Raw genomic sequence first — 10,545 nt, 5'->3', positions numbered from 1 at the left:
TAGATAAGTTACGAAAGAAAGAAAATGGCGGACGGAAAAGGAAAGAAAGGGAGGGATTTTTACGAGATCTTGGGGATTGAGCGAACAGCCAATCAAGGACAAATTAAGAGTGCATATAGACGACTGGCCATGAAATATCATCCGGATAAAAATCCGGGAAATGAAGAGGCGTCAGAGAAATTCAAAGAAGTTTCAACAGGTAAAATGAACATGGAACTATTAGCTAGTCTCTAATCTTTATATCTAATGGCCGTTATCTCGATCTTTTAAACTGTGACTTACAATCAAAATTTTAATTATCAAAACTTAAAAAGTAAGATTAAAAAATTCGATTTTTCTGAGTAAAAAGTTTTTGCTTTTGTGAAACAAAAAATATGATTTTTACCCAAATGAATAATTCTATTATGGACACAAACTGACTACTGCAGTATCTATATGGGAAAATTTACATAAATTCTGGGAGTTTAAAGGGACAATACGCATAATTTCAAATTACCTTACTTGCAAATATGGCAATACCCTATTCACAATGGTACTCTTAAAAGTTTTGTCTTATGAAGTATAAATTAGATGATTTTCTTTTTAATTTTGATGACTGAATGTTTTTAATTGTGATTTCTCTACAAAAGTAAAAGTAACTTGCGCATTTCTGCTGCAGGAATTCATTCATGAATTATCAGAGTTAAACATGTTGAAATCTCGAAAAACGACAATATCTTCCTCGTCATTGATAGTATAAAGGGTTAAGGGTTATAAATCGGGTGTTTCCAGTTTGCATGGAGGGTTCCTTGTAACTATGAAAACAGTCCCTTTAAATTTAGAGAGTAAGGGTCAACAAGTCTTGCAGTGGTAGCAGAATACTAGAATTACACAAGAATTTTTCCGAGGGGGGGGGGGGCTTAAAGTTTTTTTCATCTTTCCAGTGGCTTAGCACCTGTTGGGGCCTGTAAACCTGGAAACCATAGATTTGAGTGATCAAGGTAGAGGTTGAGCTTCCAAAGCCCCTCCCCAATGTGTACGCCTTTGAGAATGGATATCTTGCCTCTTAATACTATAAAATGTTTAGCCTATGCTGTTCTGTCTGATCCAAACAAGAAGCGTCAGTATGATATCCATGGAGAGGAGGGATCAGTGGCCGATCTTGGATCCATCAATGTCGAGGTATAAATCATACATCAACTTCAACAGATCTCATTATTTCTAGTTGTAGGAGTCTAAAATCTGATAAGTTTTCAGAACCCATTAAATCCATTCTATCCAATATTCATCCAATACATAACCATTGCACTGCACAGCTATTGGAAGAAAATTGAAATTCACTTGTAATGAATTCGTTACATTCATGGTTTTCTACAGTTGCAAACTGGTTTATTTCTTTGGCAAATCATTAAATAAATCCTTTAAAGACTTTATTTAAGGCGTAAGCCTATATACAACTGTCAGATCGCTACATTTAAAGAGTTGGAGGTCGTCATTAGAGTCTCATCCTTTGTGGTTAACCCTGCAGAATTTTAAATATTAATTGTTTCCTGTTGTTAACACAAAATAAAAGAATACTAGCCAATATTAATGGAACTAATGATATATGTAAAAAAAGGTTAAAAGTTCATGTTTGTTTAGGATTTGGGTACAGTGGGAAGACTTTTTGGGGCTTTGATCAGCAAGGCAGGGATCCCTGTCCCAACTGAAATTACTCAAAAAGTTCTCACTGGGGCGCAGCATCTCGGTAAGTCTTGAAGTTAATAACTATATTTTCATTATAAAAATCTAACTCGATTATTAAGGAAAAATTTTATTTCATTACAACATATAAAAAGACATAAAAGTTTCTGTTAAGGTAAGGGATTGACAGATGTCCCCGGGTTTGATGTTCCCAAGGTAGAAGATCTGCTTTGGGGTCAAACTGTTACAGGAACAGTCGAAAGACAAGCTGCTCATTTCTTTAGAATAACTGTTACAGAGGCGGACTTGAAGGTATGCATTTCTTTAGAATAACTGTTACAGAGGCGGACTTGAAGGTATTCTTTAGAATAACTGTTACAGAGGCGGACTTGAAGGTATTTCTTTAGAATAACTGTTACAGAGGCGGACTTGAAGGTATTTCTTTAGAATAACTGTTACAGAGGCGGACTTGAAGGTATTTCTTTAGAATAACTGTTACAGAGGCGGACTTGAAGGTATTCATACATTTGCTAGTGATTTTTTTTATAATTGAATTATGAACTAATTACATAAAAAATAAGAAGGTTTGTGTAAAAATGTGTTTCTTATTTTTTGTAATATTTACAACATTCATTTATCAGTTACACTTTTTTGTACAAAAAATGTCTTTTTTTAGAATGGTGTTATAATTCGTTGTAGTTCTACTGGGAAGGATAAATTCAAGATTGTATTCTTTGACCAGGAGGTAATAAGATTAATAATTTTTTCAACATTTATGAGAAAAAAATGTGCACGTATGATTTATGGAAATTTTTGAATCTCAATACACTAGGGACATGTCACTATGGTTGAAGAGAGTCAACAGAGTAAGAGGGCATCAGAGGCAAATCTTTATGTGGTTCCATATGGAAGGTAGGATTTTTTTTATCTTAAGTGTTATCTTCTTTTCTAAGAAAAAAGTTTTGAAAAAGTTTTGTAATTAGAAGTTAAAATCCTTGGACAAACAAAAAACACAACGGCTTAAAGGGACTGTCTTTGTTATTTTAAGTGACCTTTGATTTAAAAAAGTGGCATGCCCGATTCACATTGAAACACTTAAAACCTTTATATGATCAATAATGTGGAAAATAACATATTTTTTCTCGCTTGATAAGTTTTTAATTCTGATAATTTCCTCCCATTGTATCTGAGGAAGAAATGTGCATGTCACTTAGTAGAGAAAACACGGTTGAAGTTAATGAATTTTTCAAAAGTTAACAATAGATTTTTCATCCTTGACTAGATAAATAAAGCTTTTGAGGGTACCATTGTGAATCTGACAAGTCTCTTTAACTGGAAGATTACTCAAACATACGTTTAACTTTGACCCTTAATTTACACCCAGAAATCATATCAGATTTGTGCAGGTATCATTTGATGGAGACCATGCCCTTGTCCATGATGAAACATCTAGAAGAGGATGTGCCCCCCGTCTTTATGATTCTCGACACGTACGATAAAGATATCAAGGTCAGATCTAATCTTTTAGTAGGATTTGTAAAATAGTAAATGTTTTATTCTGTTTGCATGTATCTATTTTAATTTAAACATCAATTAGGGGGAAAATTTAAAGTTTAGGAAAAATCAATTAATTATAATGTTTATGTAAATTTCAATTAATTATAATGTTTATGTAAATTTCTATGAATATCTGGGATAGTTTCTTCAGAAAATTAGTAAAACAATTCCCTTTGTACTGTTATTTTATCTCTGTTTAGCATGTTAGACATTTTTTTTCTTTAGTTATGAATATTTTAGAATGTCTAAAATGGTAATTTTGCATCTCTAATGATTATGTTTATTTTTATTTTATATTATGTTGTGGACTGAAAATCCTTTCACCATTTATTTGTAGTCGGTAAGTTTAGTCATTGCATTTTTAAGTTACACCATTTATGCACCTGTATTCTTGAATTCGTCATTTGAAATATTCTTTATTTAAAACACATTAAAATTAGTTTTCTTTTATTGAAAAAATTTTAAGTGACCTTCCATTTTAAGATTTTCATGTGGCGTGATTCACAACTGAACCCGTCTTTTATTCGTTTAACAATTGTTGTTTCTCACAACTTTTTTCATTGTTTCTTTTTCAAAAAATCCGCAAGTCACTTTTTTAGAGGAAACGCAAATAAAAATAATCAAATTTTTAATGACAAATCATGAATTTCTCATTGTGAATTGAACTTAATAAATGGAGGGTCACTTGAAATTATGTTGACACTGACAGTCCCTAAAAATCCTTTCTATTTCTATGAGGAGCCAGATCTGTTTATGTTAAATTACTCTTTTTAAATTTCAATAAAACTTGTTTCCTGGTTTTTAGAATAATTTTGTGATGACCATGCTAACAAAAATTTTATGATATGAAAACTATAAAAGTTTAAATAAATGTTAAAAAACTTGCTTTCATACAAAGTGATACAAATTTTTTCTCTTATTTCCATTTGTTTCATCCTGAATTTAATGTTGTAGAACCTACTACCTGGAACTCATCTATTCTGTGTTTATGGAGACAACTGGTTTCAATCCGTCAGGTGTGCAATTATTTTTATTTAATTGGTTTTAAAATGAAGGGAAGCTTTTATTTAGACTCACTGATAAAGATTCATAGAAAGGATTCACTGAAATAGGACATTCATACGTTAATGAAAGGATTAGAATTTTAACCACTTTAAATATTTCTGTAAGGCAAGTATAAGATTAATTAATAATGTTATTTACATTTGGCAATCTTTTTATAAATATTTATTATATGCAGGTACACATTGAGATGCCTCGTTGCTGTCCATCCTGAGGCGGACTGTGTAAAAACTATACAAACCACTGAAGAAAAGTTGGCTCTCAAGAAGAAAGAATTGGAACAGTTTCAGGTTGTCACACAAGAATACACTCATTTAATGTCGAAACTCCAAAAAATCCTTTATTAAATTATTTAATTTCTTATTTAGTTTTACCATTTTCACAGTTAGTTTCGCATACATTTACTATACAATGAAATACATAAAATTCCTCTCTTCTTAAAGCTTTAGTAAAAGTCATGACAATATGGGGTTTTATCAGTTAATCAAGAGTCTAGACCTGAACAATTTTTTTATAAATGATCTGTAAATGATAAACTGATAATTTTTTAGACGGAGTTTTGTGAAGTCAAGAAAAAGTATGATGCTGCTAAAGAAAGGCTGGAGAATGACGTAAAGGAAATTACAGAACTTGTTCAGGTAAATCTTGGAACTTTGTGTGTGGATAGCTTCATACTTGAACATTTGATCTTGATATCCAATATGGGCACTTATAAACTTGAGGATCAATACTTAATCCCTGCAGGGTATGACTATCACAGGATATAGAAGAGGAATTAAATTAATCTGTAGATCTGCAGAAGACAGAGATCTGAAGATTTACAACACAAAAGTTCTGACTCCAGGCTATTTCCATGGGGTTCAAAATATTCTGGTCTCAACAATTAGCAGTCAGCATTTGTCTCGAAATATCTTTTTTTCAATGATAATCAATTTCAGTCAAGAGAGGGAGCTTATACAGAGTATGCAGATGAATCTGCATTGAAGTATAGCCATGTTCCATCAGCTTCAAGGTATAATAAAAAGGAACTTTTTTATCCTTTTTTTTTGGTAATGGGTAATTTAAATTTATTTTTAAAAATTTTTCCTTATTTGAAAGAAATTAAACAAAACGCCGTAAGTTTCAAGAATTTTCTATGATGGAAAATGAAGTTTTTCAATTATTTTATTTTCAATTTGCATGCTATTTACTAAATTTATCATTTAGTTTAAACTGAACATTTGGACAGTTCAGTTAGCATTTTGTTTATTTACTTTCAGAACCGTAGCTAGTAAAAAAGAGAAAGGGTTTTGGACCTTGTTTTCTTAGCCCAAAGGTAACCATTGAAAGGGTTTTATATTTCTGTAATGGTTTTTCTTTTTAACTTTTAATTTATCCAAGACGATTTTTTTATTTTTTTAAGTTTTGGTTTACAATAAAAGTGCATGTTCACTTGAAATTTATTTCAAATTTTATACTATTTGCATCTGTAAGTTAAATCATTGGAATATGTTGGAATGGATTGATACAAAGTCTTGCTTAAAGTGTAGTCTGTGCTCTTAAACACATAATTATTTCAACTGAACACAAACAATTATTTGTGATAAAAAATAAGATTCCGGAGACCAGATTTGATGATTAGTAAGACATGGTTGAACTTGTAGACATGGTTCAATAACTTGGCTAAATTAACACACAAAAGTTTGGTTAAACTACATCTGCGCGGTTCAGCTATTTATCTCTATTTATTATATCTGTTCCCAGCACAAATATTATAGACCATGCTAATAATTGTATTGAAATTTAAAAAACAAATGCCTATTTCGTTTTGAAGACTAAAGAATGGAAATTTTCTGCACCTAAATGTAATTTTAAGTTATGGTTTTTTTGTAGAATAATCTCAATAATTCTTTTAATCCTTTGCTCAAGGATTGTGAAATTAAGTAGAAGTGTTCCATAAAACATGATGTACAAATATTGTTGGGAGTAAGTCCTTGATGGTACTCCATGATTGAAGGGTCAGCTGTAAATGGTATGGTTATGCTAATATCTCTATTTTTCAGGAATACTACAAATTCTGCCCCAGGAGCTAACATCCCTCTGATTGGAGGGATTACTGGAGGAATTGGGAAGCTCTTTGGCTAGACATTTTATTAATTTTAATCCTAATATATTTATGCTTAATTGTGTTCTGAACCTGATCCAACACTAGATCTGCAACAGTTGACTGTTGATAGAAAACAAATCATTTACAGACATTTCTTATTCTAGTTTAACGTGACTCCAATTGTTGTGATTTTATCTACGCATTTTATTCTTTACCATCAATTCAACAGTCAACATATTCATTTTTAAACTGCTTTCATGTAAAATATTCTTTATTTCTGAACTATATAATTCAATAAGATCAGATTCAAAGTATTTAACATTTGGCAGCTGTTTTAGAATCCACTATTATGTATGTACCTTTTATTCTGATTTACCCATGGTTTCAAGACCCCATTTCAAATTATTTGTATTTCAATTCTAAAAATAAATGTTTAGAAACTGTTTATTAATCTGAGAGGAATAAGTTTATTTACCGACCAGATATGAATGACAAAATATAAAATGAATTTTAGCATGCAGTAGTTTACTAAAGAAATTCATAATCTAATTTGGTGTTAGTTAAAACCACAGACAGACAAGGACAGCAAACGTTAGTTTTATGAAATAAAGTATAGTGTAACAAGAGCAAGCTTGTAGAAATAAGTTTTCAAAGTAATTCAATTTTCTCAGAACGGATAAAATCAATGCAAAATCCTAGTTTAAATTTCAAATTTCTTGGTAAAAAGAACCTACAACTAATAAAATTCTCTATAAAACATTTCACATCCTACAATAATAATCCTTGACAAATTAATCTGTTATATGGATAACGATATTTCCCCATTATGCAGTGAAATGAGCGAAAGGGAAAATAAAAAGCTGAATTTTACCTCCCCATCTCTGATCATTGGTTTGGGCCTGAACAAGAGGCGCCAGGTCCAGCTCCTTAGGAAATATGTTGGTTTCAGTCCTGAAATAGGAAAAGGACTTTCAATGTCTGGGTGAGAGCTAACCTTCTCTTTTTTTGAAGATAGGGAGGGGATTTAATCCCAGATCTTAGTTGTTGATAATACCTTGGATAGGAAATAAATCCTTGCGTGTAAAGTTTTTCAGCAGCTGTCATAATACTCTTCGCAGACATACGCAGCTTCCGGTTTCCTATAAACGCATTTCCGGTTTAATGAAACTTCATCCGGATAAAAATGAAACTATTTCCGGTTTAATGAAACTATTTGCGGTTAAATCAAACTTCTTCCGGTTAAATTTAAATATTTATATCTGAAAAAACTGAATTTAATTGCCATTGATCGGTGATTGTTCTTGTTGTTTATGTAATTTTCTCCTTAAAGGGACTGTAAGCGTAATTTCAAGCGACCTCCATGCAAGGATAACAATGCCCGATTCACAACAGTACCCTTAAAAGCCTTGTCTGATCAAGTATGAATTAGATATCAATGTTTATAATTTTGATAACTGATTAGTTTGAAAGGTGGGTTTTCCACAAAAGATACTTGCGCATTTATACAAAAGGAAAATATGAAGAAATTCTCAGAATTAAACTACAATATCTTTCCCATTTTCGATCAGAGAAATGTTTCAATGGTATCAATTGAAATTATGCTTAAGTACGATCCCTTTAAAGCAAATTAAATGCTTACAGTTCGTTTAAAAGCAAATCAAATTAAACCGTTGTGAACATGTTACTCTATAAATGGATTTTACTCTTAATACCATCTACGTCTCTTTTACCTATTTTCTGTAGTTCTACAGTATCAAGGGGAAGAGGTCTCCATTTTGATTTAGGTTTAGAAATACAATCTTCTACTCTAGCTGTACTTTCTTCCATACAGATCTCATGATACATCTAGACATCATAATTTAGCAATTTAATCATCTACTGCAGCTGTACAGTGTACTGATCTTCCATACAGATTTCATGATACATCTAGACATCATAATTTAGCAATTTAATCATCTACTGCAGCTGTACAGTGTACTGCTCTCTTCCATACAGATCTCATGATACATCTAGACGTCATAATTTAGCAATTTAATCATCTACTGTAGCTGTACAGTGTACTGCTCTCTTCCATAAAAATCTCATGGTACATCTAAACGTCATAATTTAGCAATTTAATCATCTACTGTAGCTGTACAGTGTACTGCTCTCTTCCATACAGATTTCATGATACATCTAGAAGTCATAATTTAGCAATTTAATCATCTACTGCAGCTGTACAGTGTACTGCTCTCTTCCATAAAAATCTCATGGTACATCTAGACGTCATAATTTAGCAATTTAATCATCTACTGTAGCTGTACAGTGTACTGCTCTCTTCCATACAGATTTCATGATACATCTAGACGTCATAATTTAGCAATTTAATCATCTACTGTAGCTGTACTGCTCTCTTCCATACAGATTTCATGGTACATCTATTATTATTATTATTATTTAAAAATCATATTTACCATTTCCAATATAATGGAACTGTGATATTTCAAACTTTGAACTCTATCAGATTAAATATAATAATTTTGAATATCACAGATTTACACGATCAGGTTCCAAAGATATGGAGATTAGAACATTTGAGTTTGCGGCAAAGACTCATTAACTTTGAAGAAACCTTAACCTATATCTTTTTATCTGTTATTTTGTTATGTTGTCTCTGAAAAGTCCAATTCAAAATAGAAAGACAAATCTAATTTTCTTAATTATTAATTTTCATCCACTCAATTTTAAGTAAAAACATTGAATATGAATCTTTAAATTAAAAAGTAGGTTAGCCTTCAGTCAATTGATTTTTTTCTCAAATATTCATCAATCATTCGTGGGTTGCTCCCCCTCCTCCGAAACTCTTCACAATAAAGCTTTGATTTGATTTTAAAAAATGACCTGAACAATATTTTCGTCAAATAGTCGACATCGTTTCCAGAGGAAATCAACTTTTATATCTTCAATCTAAACATTTATTAAATATTCAAAAAAATTGGTTTGACCAAATAACAGGTGAAAAAATACTTTTTTTTGTAGTTAACCCGTTTTGCTTTAGAACAATACAGTGTTAACCAGAAAGCAGAGGAATAATCATCGTCTTCATTCTAAACTAAAAAATGTCGCTCAGGATTTTGAAATTTATAAATGACAACTTTCTTATAATATGCCCAGTTCAACAGTTGTAATAGTTATTCAATATTCATCACAAAATTATTTGGCGACATTTTTTAATTTAAAGAAAGAATTATTCAACGGTTTTCTGCTAATGCGTTAATAAAACATATGTGCTGAATTACGTACTAAATCTTAAACTAATCAATTCGGCTGTACCACATAATTCAGAAATATTGAGATCTGTCATTTTGAAATTCTGAGAACTGAAAATCAATCATAAATTCTGAGCTCTATCACAATTGAAATTCTAAAACATGCATTTTGAAATTTTAAGAAACCGGAAAAGGAAAAAGAGAATGGAGAATACCTCGTGGATAACTTTTATCTTCCAGAAGGACTCGGGAATAAAACTCTCAATCTCCTGAAATCAGATTTAAATCTGGTCTAAGTCAAATCTACAGGTAATAAAACTTAAGAGGAGGGACAATTAACCCTTCTTTAAGAACCTTTAAAAGGGAAGACGCGCAAAAAAAGATTTTTACTTAATTCAACAATTTAAATTTTTTACTTTAAACAACTAATGCCAATTATCTGTAAGATCAGATAATTGGCATTAGTTGTGACATTCGTTGATACCAAATCAATAAGTTGAACAGCAAAATTTAAAATCTTCAGCTTTATTTCATCAATTGAACTATGTCCACTAGGATCATGAGACTATTAGAAACGATTGCGCAGAATTTCAGTATTTTTCGACGTAAACTTGTTTTCATTTTCGTTAGATCATTCAATCTTCTATGTAAAGAAAACTTTGCTCATATACAGGGTGTCCCACGAAACATGACAGTTGGTGAATAGTTTTGAATGTCTTCTTCCATATACTGTATTAGATATTAAAGACTTTTTGCAGTTTATTTAGTTTAAAAAAACTGTACTTAAATATATTTTACTTAGAAATCAATTTTACGATAAAATGGATGCCATAAAATATATATTTTTATTCTATTTGGCAACAAACAACTTGACAAATTATGGAAGAAGACATTTTAAACTATTCTCCAACTGTCATGTTTCGTGGGACA

General features: G+C 31.1%; 2 protein-coding genes across 6 annotated transcripts in view; one reads left to right on the top strand and one right to left on the bottom strand.

Annotated features, from left to right (window-relative positions):
• LOC111708378 (DNA topoisomerase 3-alpha) overlaps positions 1 to 10,545 on the bottom strand; it is a 35,315-nt gene that overhangs the window by 9,964 nt on the left and 14,806 nt on the right. For all 3 annotated transcript variants that reach the window (XM_023481723.1, XM_023481722.1, XM_023481725.1), the window contains 5 exons: positions 9,831 to 9,884; positions 9,248 to 9,313; positions 8,098 to 8,212; positions 7,422 to 7,506; positions 7,239 to 7,318 (listed from right to left, as the gene is read on the bottom strand). In XM_023481723.1, coding sequence (XP_023337491.1) covers positions 7,239 to 7,318; positions 7,422 to 7,506; positions 8,098 to 8,212; positions 9,248 to 9,313; positions 9,831 to 9,884 — 400 coding nt within the window. The remainder of the gene's footprint in view (positions 1 to 7,238; positions 7,319 to 7,421; positions 7,507 to 8,097; positions 8,213 to 9,247; positions 9,314 to 9,830; positions 9,885 to 10,545) is intronic.
• LOC111708381 (chaperone protein dnaJ 15) lies at positions 4 to 6,812 on the top strand. Of its 3 annotated transcripts, XM_023481733.1 has the most exons (14): positions 4 to 199; positions 1,067 to 1,161; positions 1,621 to 1,726; positions 1,838 to 1,974; positions 2,339 to 2,407; positions 2,495 to 2,574; positions 3,069 to 3,171; positions 3,557 to 3,559; positions 4,174 to 4,235; positions 4,460 to 4,571; positions 4,833 to 4,919; positions 5,220 to 5,293; positions 5,541 to 5,596; positions 6,324 to 6,396. In XM_023481733.1, exons 1-13 carry the CDS (start codon positions 25 to 27, stop codon positions 5,587 to 5,589), a joined length of 1,152 nt encoding a protein of 383 aa, XP_023337501.1. In that variant the 5' UTR covers positions 4 to 24; the 3' UTR covers positions 5,590 to 5,596; positions 6,324 to 6,396. The 3 variants fall into 3 exon arrangements, with proteins under 3 accessions (XP_023337501.1, XP_023337499.1, XP_023337500.1); XM_023481731.1 differs by lacking the exon at positions 5,541 to 5,596 and having other exon boundaries at positions 6,324 to 6,812; XM_023481732.1 differs by lacking the exons at positions 3,557 to 3,559; positions 5,541 to 5,596 and having other exon boundaries at positions 6,324 to 6,812.

This window comes from Eurytemora carolleeae, unplaced genomic scaffold, assembly GCF_000591075.1.
Source record: "Eurytemora carolleeae unplaced genomic scaffold, Eaff_2.0 scaffold20, whole genome shotgun sequence".
Lineage (NCBI taxonomy): Eukaryota > Metazoa > Arthropoda > Copepoda > Calanoida > Temoridae > Eurytemora > Eurytemora carolleeae.
The sequence above is the reverse complement of the archived record's forward strand: the minus strand, read 5'-3'. Positions and strand labels throughout refer to the sequence as shown.